General features: G+C 36.5%; 1 protein-coding gene across 1 annotated transcript in view; it reads right to left on the minus strand.

Moving 5' to 3' along the window:
- Positions 1–12920, minus strand: part of DCDC1 (doublecortin domain containing 1) — a 435371-nt gene that overhangs the window by 77208 nt on the left and 345243 nt on the right. Inside the window, exons 20-21 of the mRNA XM_065882422.1 lie at positions 7697–7878; positions 1693–1792 (exon numbers count right to left, since the gene is read on the minus strand). Coding sequence (XP_065738494.1) covers positions 1693–1792; positions 7697–7878 — 282 coding nt within the window. The remainder of the gene's footprint in view (positions 1–1692; positions 1793–7696; positions 7879–12920) is intronic.

Below are 12920 nucleotides of genomic sequence, written 5' to 3' on the forward strand. Positions count from 1 at the left end.
CTTCTTTCTGATCAATAGGGTTCTTTTTCTCTCATGGACATACTTAATCACATAACTGTTCATGTTTCAATCCTCATGTTGGTGGCTCAGAACAGTTGACAGATTCATTTCTAGCAAATATGTTGGTCCGTATAACAATCACTCCTGGGTCCATCTCATCCTCCTTTCACACATACTTGCTTAGCCCTGGTGACCTCATTGACTTATCTTTAAGTTAAATTTACCTTTTTGTGTCATATGTTTTAATGCATCTACCTTAAATTCTTTCTAAAATAACACAGTGAATAAGCACATCAGGAAAAACAAAAATATTAAAATCAAACAAACAGAAAACTTGGCAGTGATAGAATTAGAATTCAAAACACCGTCTAGAGCTTCCCTGGTGGTGCAGTGGTTAAGAATCCACCTGCCAATGCACGGGACACAGGTTCAAGCCCTGGTCCAGGAACAGTCCACATGCCATGGAGCAACTAAGCCCGTGGGTCACAACTACTGAGCCTGTGCTCTAGAGCCCACAAGCCACAACTACTGAGCCCGTGAGCCACAACTACTGAAGCCCGCGCGCCTGGAGCCCATGCTTCGCAACAAGAGAAGCCACTGCAATAAGAAGCCCGCGCACCCTAATGAAGAGTAGCCCCCACTCGCCACAACTAGAGAAAGCCCAAGTGCAGCAACAAAGACCCAATGCAGCCAAAAATAAAAATAAATAAATAAAAATAAATTTTAGAAAAACAACAACACTGTCTACCAGACTCCAAGAACAGAGGGTCTCCACTCTGCCATGCTGCTTCTGCTATTAGTCACTGGTACTTGGGTTTAAGACTTTCAAGGGGTCTTTACATTCAGAGTCTGAGTCAAGTTCTGATAATTTGGTACAAGCTTGGTTCTCTGTTCAAAGAATTTCAGGCATCAGTCAAGGCAGGTTTTCTTCTCAAGCTGATACCGTAAATTCCATAAGTTGCGGGAAAGGCTGGGCAGCTAAAGTCCTTCCACTTCTCAGCCTTCTCCAGCCTCCCAAATAGAGTGTGTGAAAAACTAGATATGATTATTTTTTTCTGAAAAGGTAAAATAATCATTTAGTAAAAAATCATTAAATAACTACATTTTGAAGGCCTTGAAAAGAATACAGAATCTACCCCCTTAAAAGAGTAGGGCAAAAAAAAAAAAAAAAAAGAAAGAGTTAAGGGGCTTCCCTGGTGGCGCAGTGGTTGAGAGTCCGCCTGCCAATGCAGGGGTCACGGGTTCGTGCCCCGGTCCGGGAGGATCCCACGTGCCGCGGAGCGGCTGAGCCTGTGAGCCACGGCCGCTGAGCCTGTGCGTCCGGAGCCTGTGCTCTAAAACGGGAGAGGCCACAACGGTGAGAGGCCCGTGTACCGCAAAAAAAAAAGAATAGGGCAGAAACCACAAGTGGTTAATAATGTGGTCCTCTCCAGTTTCTGCCCTCATTTATAACAGAGGTTGTGATGAGCATTAAATGAGTTCTATTACATACAGCCCTGAAAATCATGCCTGACACATAGTAAGCGCTCAACAATCAGCTATTCTTATTACTTTCTGATGGTTGCTGAATTAGGATAATTCTGAGAAAAAATAACAGGAAAAAAATGGTGCTTGAAGTCTTATATTTAAAAACACTTTCCTTTTAGTAGTATCAATATATTAATATTTCCAATTTCACGCTCATGTCTTTACCAGTTCATCTCTTTGAAGGTCTTTTAGGGCAAAGATCTCCTTCCCCTTTTCACTGAACAATCTCCGAGCTGCAGAAGGTAAATTTAAAATTTCAGTGCACCTGTAATAAGAGACACAAAAATTGACCTTGCACATGCAAAGTTTCCAGCAGAGAAGAGAGGAAATAAAAGAAATCATGGGCCTGGATCATTAACAACAACTAGCTCAGCAGGACTGTGGGATAGTCAAGAGCTTGGCTCTGGAAACCAGCAGCCCCCTTTTGCGTCTCATTCTCCCTCTCCAAGTTGTAAGACTGGGCAAATTATTTAAGCTCTCTAAGCCTAAATTTCTTACCTTTCAAGGTTGCTGTGAAGATAAAGGGTTGATTATGAAACATGCTTAGCACAGTACCAAGCATGATCAACAAATAAAAAAAAAACCCACATTATTATTTATTTTTCACTCCTCAGTATGCCCCTACTTTCCTATTTGTGTGCCTTTTCTCTTGTTCTCCCTTCTACATTAAACACCTTCCTCAGCTTTTGCTGTTGAAGTTCTACTCTCTCCAAAGTTACATCCATCACCCAGCAGTTCCTCATCTCTCTCCACCAGAAGTGATCCCTATATATAGCTCTTTAACTCCCTTTCAAATAGGAAATTTTTGCCAGGTTAAACATTAAACAGTGATTTTTTTCCCCTCAAACAAGCTCTGGGCCAGCCCTGTGGATATTGAGATGAACGATACAGTTTCCTTGTTTCCTGAAGGGCTCCTTCTCTAGTAGCGGGGAGAGACTAGTCAGCAACTGAAGTGTGATATGAACTAGTGGGTGCTGTCACAGGCACCTGGCCAGGGACGTGAGGACACAGGGGAAAAACAATGAATTCTTCCAGGGAAGCCTCAGGTAAGGAAGTAACATTCGGGGTGGGCCTTGATGAATAAACCAGAGTTCACCAAGTAGGGTCAGGACTTAGAGAAGTTTTATATGGCTGGAGCTGAGTTTGTGGACAAGAGGTAGAGCCAGATGAAGCTGGTAAAAAAGATGGAAACCAACTGAAAGCACTTAGGATGCCAGACTAATAAACGTGGCCTTTAACTCGTTAAGTATCAGGAAGTCATTGAAGGAATTATAGTAGCGGTATGGTGTTGGCAGATCTGCTTTTTAGAAAGTTAACTGTCAGAAATGTGCAAGATGGGCTGGAGGTGGAGAGGCTGGAATCTATATAGTCAGTTCAGGGTAGAGGTAAAGAGGTGGAATTCTGGGGAAGAGGAAGTAGAGCTAAACAGAGTGATGGGTCGTGTCCTAAAGAATGCTGTTTTATATTAGAATGTACTGTCTGTAGTAAATGAGTTAGAAGTGACTTTATGCTCATCAAGAAGACTCAGCTGTATGAAAAATATTTCTCAATTTTATTACCTTAGATGGCCAAAAGCAATCGAGCAGGTAATTAGGCCCTCCATTTTTCTGAGAGGTCTTAGAAGGAAATAAGCCAGTGGGAATTAAGTCTCTCCCTCTCCTGTCACAACTCTGAAAGCTGATGGGCTGGTGAGAACTGGACTGGGTTTCTCATCCATAGGAATTGTCGGGTGGAGGTATTGCGGGGCGGGTGGGAGGGAGAACTGTAAGAGAATTGAGCCCCAACCAGAAGATTGGCTTAATTCTCTCTGGATGCTGCCCAAAGACCCAACCCAATTCCTGCTACTCACCCCAAATCCAAGCATGACCTAAGGAGAGTTACAATCATGATAATCTGATCCCACTCACATTTTCCTCGGAGAATTTTGGACTATGGGAGTAACCAGTTTTAGGACAAGTGGGAGAGTAAAGTGAAGGGGAAGCTGGTGGATTTTTCTTTCTTCTTTTTTTGGAAACCTATTTTATTTTTTATTTATTTTATTTTTTCATACTTCTTTTCTTTTCTGAAATGCAAATCCAACAGTAGATGCTAAAATTCAGATCTAAATTCACTACTGTGCTTTAGAAGAGTTATCTTTGCACTGGCTACACTGGCAAAACGCAAGCAACCACTGAAGAACACATCTTTAGTTTGATGTAGCTACCACCAGGCATATATTCCTTAACTTCATCTACAGAATCACCCTGTCTTCAGTAACTCTTAAAACTTCAAATTTTATATATAGGAAGTAGTTTACTAAGTTGTTACCTGTTACTAGCCCAGACCCTTAATATTGCACAGTATTTTTAGGGTACAAATAGTAGACTCGTATCAGGAACTTTCCAACAAGTTCTGTGGAAACCCTATTTTAATAGTGCTGAATTCAACTGGTCCATGTAGGTGGGTTGGAGAGAACGGGATAAGCTGTTTCCTCTGTATTGAATTCCTCTAACTAGCTCACGTGCCAGCCAACATCAATGGAGAGAGAAGAAAAGAACTGGCTCTTAAGTGCCTAATAAGGAATGTGTACTCTGTGGTCAAATTGCCTGGGTTCAAACTCTAGCCCTCTCATGTACTGGCTGTATAACCTTGGAGAAGTTACTTAACTTCTCTGAGCCTCATTTTCCCCATCAGTAAAAGGGAGATGTAACAGTACTTATCTCCTAGGGATATCTTACAGATTAAATGTGTGAATACCTGTAAAGCACCTGACACATATAAGTCAGCAACACATTATTAAAATGGATCATGCACTGCAAGCACTTCATGTCTACTCTCGCGTTTAATTCTCACACCCTTTCTGAGAAGCCCATTTTACAGATAAGGAAACTGAGCCTGGAGATTAAGTTCCTTGCCCAAGGTCACAAAGCTAGTGAGTACAAAAGCTGAAATTCAAACCTAAAACTCTCTGGGTCTTTTACTACATCATATGGCCTCCTGAGAGGGCATCATCATAGAATAACAGGGAAGAAACTGAGGCTGAGATACTGAGTGAGCCGTTCAGGATTTCTGTTACTGAGTTGACCAAAAAAGTTCACTCAGGTCTTTCCTCAAGATGTTACAGAAAAATCCAAACAAACTTTTTGGCCAACCCAGTACATGGGGGCAAGGGTCCTAGACATGAAGTCCCTTGACCCTCACACCAAGAGTTAGGACTGATAACCATGTGGCTTGGATTTACAGAGTATCCAGAAAAGCAGAGTCTTATCTCTGACTTTGTTCTCTCAGGACTGGTTTTTCCAATGCTCCATGTTTCCTGCAGATTTAAATATCAACAAAAACGGTCTATATCTATTATTTTTAAATGGGTCTTGTTATGCTGTTAGGTCTCCCTTCAGCTTTGCAGATGGAAGAATCAACAACAACAAAAGATCCTCAAAACAGTCTAAAGTGAATGTTTAAATTACTAAAGGATAGCATAATTTTCCTTAAATTCTATAAAACTACACTCTCATATTCAGCAAGACATATTTTGTGAAAAAGTTTATACCAGGTGCTCTACTTTTGAACAGCTATCAAATTCTATGGGAATAAATCTTGTTTGGGTAGGAAAATATTGATGAAAAGAAAAATTATAATGTAATTATAAATAATTTTTATTATAATAATGTATAATAAAAATTTTTATTATAATAATGTATAATAAAAATATGGTATAGATTAGTGACATTTAAAAATTGATTTAAAGTAGGTAAATATCCTGCCCTCAGTTCAAACAAATTCAAACCAAAGTGCTGTAAAATTGTGAAACATATATTTTTTAATGGGGATAATTTACATTTACAGAGTTTGTAGTTCAGAAGCTAGGGGAAACCACCAGACCTAGAAATTTTGGGGAAAAACATATTAATTAGCATTGGTATCATGTACTTATAGCTTACATATTTCACAGATTAAAAACTCCAGAATCACTATATTAACAATTGTTTTCTTATATAGATACATATGTATTTTGTGTTATAACCATTCAGGCACTTGAATGGAATATACCTTTGCATTTAGGGTAGTATTTACCTCTCCAAAAGTTGGTGAAATCCAGTCTGGTTTGTTTCTGTTTCAGAATATTTAGTGACATAATTTTTCACATTCCCTTTCCTTTCAGTGTCAACATTTCTGAAAAAAATGATCCAAGATTTGATTGATATGGCAGTGTACATTGTCAATTATCATTCAGCTTCTTTAAGTATGTGAATAAATCGTGGTTTTAATTTATCATTATTTACTCTAAAAAAATGCCTTTCTTAAAAAAATAGGATTTCAAATACTATCACAATTAAATATTAAACTTCACAAACATTTATACTATGAACAATTTATACAAGAAAATAAATTTTCAATATCTGAATCCTTTTCCAATAATGTTGAACACTCTGAGATGTGAATTTATCAACTTTGAAGAAAATGCAGAGATTACATTCATTTTGCCATTGATGTTTTATTCATATACTGTTCATATTTATATGTTTATTCGTATATTACTCAGATACTGTTTCAGTTATCAATCCAAACCTAAAAACGTTTTTAATAAAAAATTAATGACGATCATAGAAAAATAATTGGAATATACATCATTCAGATTTTCAAGTAAGAAAGAATTGTGTATTTTTAGAATCTTTATAATATTTTATTAAATGAAAAATATAGTGCTCAAATGTAATGTTAGCCAAAACACTCCCTATTTAAATCTTCTGTTACCAGTACTTACAGAAAGATTGGGGGAAAGGTGTGGGGAATGCTACTGATGATCCTGTAGAAAATTTTCTGAATCAGCCAAGAAAAATTAAACTATATTTAGTAGAGTTTTGATGTCAAATGTATGCCAGCGTATTTTAATTATTTGGGAATAATTAATTCATGTAGAGAACAAAATGAATATTTGATTAACCAGGACACACTGTTCCATGAACTTAGCAGAGAGTTTCACATACTCTCTACTAGAATAGCTGTCCAAATTAACAAATCTCTCAAATTACATTTGGATTACCTGATTGAATCATGCATTTTAAAACATAAATTGATCAGATTAAATCTCTATATAATTTTGAGACACATAAAGATAGGAAGGGACAGAAATTACTTGTTAATTTTGCATGTTAAAAAAAAAGTCATATACTACTTTAAGGGCATTACCCTCACATTTTACGTCTAGTAGAATGAGCTAATTATGAAATGTATGCGTCAAAGATTTCAATTTCAGGGTTGACTTTACTTTGAAGATTAATTTTTTACTTTATCATCTTTATAGGCAGTTCAGTGGACAGCCGATCTGAATGTTACTCATTGTTCAGTGATGTATGAAGTATATTTAATCAATGTGAAGAAAGTAATATTAAACTATTATCAGCAGCCTCAAATATTCTAAACATCTCAAAAGAAAGGTCAAGAGGTAATATCACAGCTAATAATATGAGAAACAATGTGTTTAATTCATTCTTTACATCAGAGTTTTGCCCTGATCTATGATTCCTTTTGTCATAAAATGTAATGAAAATACAGCAGGTGACTTTCTCCAATGTTGCAGAAATACTGGGTGTTTGGGAAGATTTTATTCCAACCTCATAACGTAAGCTAAAGGGCAGATGGATGCTTTTCTAGGATGGTAAACTTTTAAAATGTTATTCCAAGGCAAGGATATAGATTATGTAAAGTTATATTTTGAGAACTATATTTGTTCATTAAATATTCCAAAGATCTAAATGTAAATAATTGTGTGTAATAACTTAAATAATGTAAATAATAACAAAGTAAATAATAACTTAAATAAGAAATTACAAAATTAGATTTAAGAAGCAATTTATGAGCTCATTTATTTCAAAACACATTAATAAACCCAGACAATAATGCTAATTCAAAATAGAGATTGATCATAAAACTTTTTTTTATCAGAACTACTTATTTCTAACTCATGTTCTCTCATGGCCAGCCTAAATCACCAGTGTTCAAATTAAGTTCCTAACATAGAAACTAAATGAATTTTAGTATCTATTTTTACCTCCAAATATCAATATGGGAGCCCTTTTTAAAGAATAAACACAAAATTTCCCCAGAAAAACATGTGTAATCAAGAAGACAAAAATCTGTAGAAATTAGAAAGTATGCTTGATGCGAAATATGAACAAGTTGTTCTTACTGCATTTTCCGCCTAGGTGAGATGTCTGGACTGATTATAATAAGGGCTCTGGTTTTGTTCTTGTCTCCATTCCGCAAAACTCTGAGTCTCACAGGGACATATTGCTCCAGTGTCTTAGAGATGGGTTTCTTCATGGGAGGACCGTTTGGAAGAAGCAGCCCTTCTATTGGCCAATCAAACTCCTTCAGAAAGAAATGACAAGAAAATTGATAATAAGTGAATAGGAAGAGTCATTCCTATATATAAAAAAATAAGCACACTTGCTTATATCTTTAATATTTTATTCATTCATCAAACATGTATTGGGCACCTAAAGATGTTCCAGACAATTCTAATTAACGTTTTATTTTAATGAAGAGGAAAGATAGCAATTTTTAAAATGTATGTACAACCTGTGCTGTGTTACAACATGGAAGATTTATTCCCTTTCAGAGAAACATCATTCTGGAAATACAGAACTGAATTAATTTGGAATGTTTTTTGCTCCTGTATAAAATATCTCTAATCTATGTGAAGAAAGGAAGAATGTATGAAAAGTGGTTTTACAACCCGAAATAATATTGTCTTAAACTAAATCTATTTGGGGAACACTTCAAATAACAGAGTGAGATGAGTGAATGATAAAGCTTAAACAAATTTCAAATATTTCAGTTGTAGAATTTGGTTACTTTGTAGCCATCATTCACACATTTATTTATTAATTCATGCATTATCCAAATATTTAATAATTGTTTCCTATATTCCAGGCACAGTGCTAGATACTGGAAATAAAACTATAAACAAGACTGGATACTCATCGTCGAGGAATTTCTAGGGGATGCTCAGAAACTTACCTAGAAATAAACTGGCAATTGCAATAACGTGAGTATAATAACAACAGGGTACAAGGTGTGATGGGACCACTGAGTAGAACCTAACTCAGAAATGCCATGTAAGAGATCGGAAGTCTTAGTAGGAGTTAGTGCAGTAAAGGAGGGGTAAAAGGATGGGACAGTGTATGTATCAGGTTTGAGAATTAATAGAACATGATGTTCAGGGAGTAAAAAGAGGCAAGGATGGCTCCCAGGTCTGTAGCTTGGGCAACTGGGTAAATGGTATTGCCATTCACAGAAACAGACATTTGTGGAAGGAGATTAAATGAAGGAAGGGATGGTCAGAGATGATGTTAGGCAAGGTCCAAGGTCTTTCTTTCCTTCTGTCTTTCTTTCTCTTCCTTCCCTCCTTCCTTCCTTCCTTTTTTCTTTCTTTTTCTTTCTTTTCTTTTTCTTTCTTTCTTTCTTTCTTTCTTTCTTTCTTTCTTTCTTTCTTTCATCTCTCTCTCTCTCTCTCTGTGTGTTTCTCTCTCTGTGTGTCTCTCTCTCTCTGTGTGTCTCTCTCTCCCTCTCTCTCTCTGTGTCTCTCTGTGTCTTTCTCTCTCTGTCTCTCTGTGTGTGTGTGTGTGTGTCTCTCTCTCTCTGTGTGTCTCTCTCTCTCTCTCTCTCTCCTCTCTCTCTGTGTCTCTCTCTCTCTCTGTGTGTGTGTGTGTGTCTCTCTCTCTCTCTGTGTCTCTCTCTCTCTGTCTCTCCCTCTCTCTCTCTCTCTCTCTCTCTCTCTTTCTTTTGTCCTGGCAGCAATTACTTTCCCATTAACCTGCAGTAACCATCTTATAAAATATGACACCTCCATTTAAGTGTGGGTCTGTTTCTTCAATTTGTCAATTTCTCTCTCCCTATCCAGTACCATACTGTGTTGATTATATCTGGTAAATCTTGATATTTGGCAGGGCAAGTACCCTTACCTTATTATTATTCTTTGGAAATTGGCTCTTGTTCACCCTTTACCATGTCATATACATTTAAAAAACAGCTCAATTAGTTTTTTTTAAAGTCTGTTTAGGACTGTAATACTCTGTAGCAGGTTAAGTAATTTCCTATCAATCCCATTTTGTTAAGATTTTTTTTCTTAAAGGTATGTTGAGTTATGTAAAGTTCCTTTTCCTACATTTATTGAGATGTGCTCATATTATTATTTATCCTTTCACTGGTTATATATTAGTTACATTAATTTTTAAAAATTTTAAGCTAATCTTGCATTCCTGGATCAATCCAAATTGGTCACAGTGTATTATCATTTTTACAGATTGCTGTATTTAATTTGCTAATACTTTCCTTAGGATTTTTGCTTGTATGTCCATAAATGATATTAACATGTAATTTTCTTAAACTATCCTCATCAAGGTTTGGTATTAAGTTTATCCTAGCCTCTGAAATGAGGTGGGAAGTGTTACTTCTTTTGTAATATTCTGAAATTTTGTTTCTTATATGTTTGGTAGAATTTGCCAATAAAACTATTTGGTAATGGTGTTCTCTTTGTGGGGAGATTTTTAACTACTGATTCTAATTTTTTCTATAATTATTGGACTATACACGCTTTCCATTTCTTCTTGATTCTATTCTGTTAAATTACTTTTGTCCAGGAATTTGGCCATTTTACTTATTTAAGTTATAATATTTATTAACATAAATTTACTTATAATATCCTTTAATTATTTTCTTAATTTCTCGCATCTATACTTATATCTTTTTTTGTTCCTAATATTATTTACCTTTGCTTTTTTAAAATTAATCAGTTTGGCCAAGTATATACATTTTATTAATATTTTAAAAGAATCAATTTTTTTGTTTGTTTGTTTTGTTTTTTGTTTTGTTTTGTTTTGTGGTATGCAGGCCTCTCATTGTTGTGGCCTCTCCCGTTGCGGAGCACAGGCTCCGGATGCGCAGGCTCAGCGGCCATGGCTCACGGGCCCAGCCGCTCTGTGGCATGTGGGATCTTCCTGGACCAGGGCACGAACCAGCGTCCCCTGCATCGGCAGGAGGACTCTCAACGACTGCGCCACCAGGGAAGCCCTAAAAGAACCAGTTTTTTGACTGTTGGTTCTGTTTTATACTTATCACATGTTATATTGATTTCTCTAATTTACTATTGATAATTCCTTCTAATTCTTTGAGTGCATTCTACTGTTATTTTCCTAACTTCTCGAGTTGGATACTTAATTATTAAATTTTAGTCTCTCTTCTCTTTTAATATAAGCATTTAAAGTTGTAAATTTCCTTCAAGTATGCTTTAGCTGCATCTCACATATTTTTCTTTGGTTCTAAATATTTCCTTTTAAAATTTTCATTAGGATTTCTTCATTATCCCATGAGTTAGTCAAAATATCTTTTCAAATTTCTCAATATAGGGCCTTTTCTAATTATTTATTTTGTTACTTATTTCTAATTTAATCCATCAGCAGAACCTGCTTCCACTTTCAAAATATATCAAGGGCCCAATTACACTTCATCATCTCCACTCCCACCACCCTGGACAAAGACACTAGTTTCTCTCACCTAGAGATTGCAAAAGCCTTATAACTGCTTATTCCTGCTTCTACCTTGGCCCCTTTTTGCTCTATTAACCTAATGATTCTACTAATACTCAGTCAGAGCATATCACTTCTCTGCTCCTAACCTGTCAATGGCTTCCCATCTTGGAGTAAGAGCCAAAGGTCTTACAATGGCCCAAGGCCCTGCATGATCTGTAGCCCTCTCTTCTCTCTGGCCTTATGTCCTGCTGCTCTCCTCTCTCTCACACTGCTGCTGCCACATTTACTTCATTATCCATCAAACACAGCATCTCAGTTCTATGCATTTCCATTTTAAATAAATATAAATAAATATAAAAAATATAAATAAATATAAAAAATATCTGAAAGTTGTGAAGATTAAATCTTCTGAAATGGCATCTAATGCTCTAATTTGTTTGCAAGATGAGTCAGTAAATAACATTAATTTCATTTAATTAGGAGAAAAGCAACATAAATAAATGTTTAAAACTCTCATGAGTGAGTGTTTTTCAGTCTAATGTTTTTTCCTTTATAATTTTTGTATAATATTTTGCTTAGTAAATGTGTTCATAATAGTGGCATACCATGAGTCTAACTTATTGTACTTCTAAATAAGCAAAATTTGAATTAATGAAGCTTTACTGTATTCTTGACCTTCCCTGAGAACCTTTTACCTGTATGGAATTTAAACTGCAGACGGTAGTATTTATTTAGATATGTATCTATTATTATGAATGGAGAAAGATGGGGTCACTTTCCCTTACTATTGTTACTGAGAAGAAATACCAAAGGTTATGACAAACATTGTATATTTTCATTTGGAACTTTCCTATAAGGGTATAAGGGTCTTACTTAATATGAGAGGTGGTGGAGGAGTGGAGTTGTATAATTCTTCAAGAAGTAAGTTCAAGACGGACCTGTAATTCTTCCACAACAAAAATATTAAGCAAATCAACATTTGTACTAGTTTTAGACAAACTATCATGTAGCAAGGGTTGAATTGGTGGAGGAGAAAGAGAAGAACAGTCTTCTCATTAAAAAATGACTGTCACAGGCTTCCCTGATGGTGCAGTGGTTAAGAATCCGCCTGCCAATGAAGGGAACACGGGTTCGAGACCTGGTCTGGGAAGATGTCACATGGCGCGGAGTAACTAGGCCCGTGCACCACAACTACTGAGCCTGTGCTCTAGAGCCTGCAAGCCACAGCTACTGAAGCCCGCACACCTAGAGCCCGTGCTCTGCAACAGAGCCACAGCAATTAGAAGCCCTCGCACCACAATGAAGAGTCGTCCCTGCTCGCTGCAACTAGAGAAAGCCCAAGCGCAGCAACAAAGACCCAACTCGGCCAAAAATAAATAAATAGATTTATTAAAAATAAAAAAATGACTGTCACATTGACATCTTGGTGTAAAATAGCTAATATTTCCCCTTTTTCTTTCTTTCGGAACCACGGAAGGGAAAGGCAATTCTCCCTTGAGCTTAGTCTGTGAGAAGTCAGTCTGAGTTCATAGAGTTAAGATGCAGTACTAAGGTTGTTTTTCAATATCCTAAACATGCCATAACTCTGATGAATTTATCTGAAATGTGCTATCTTAGCCCCTAGTTATTTTTAGATCCTTTCACTTACTAAACTTGTCTCATAACAGGTGGTAACCACTGCAGACAGTGGCTTTAACACCACCGCAGCACTGCTGATTTCAGATGGCTTCCTTTGCGTTCCAGTTAGATGAATGAAGGCCAAGAGTCTTCTCCATGACATCACAGAAACTCAGTCCAAAGAGATGAAAAATTATCATGGGTTTCAAAACTTTCCAAATGTATGAGCTATCACTGGCAGTTCTTTCAAGCTACCTCAAACCT

Source organism: Phocoena phocoena, chromosome 8, assembly GCF_963924675.1.
Source record: "Phocoena phocoena chromosome 8, mPhoPho1.1, whole genome shotgun sequence".
In the NCBI taxonomy this organism is placed as follows: Eukaryota; Metazoa; Chordata; class Mammalia; order Artiodactyla; family Phocoenidae; genus Phocoena; species Phocoena phocoena.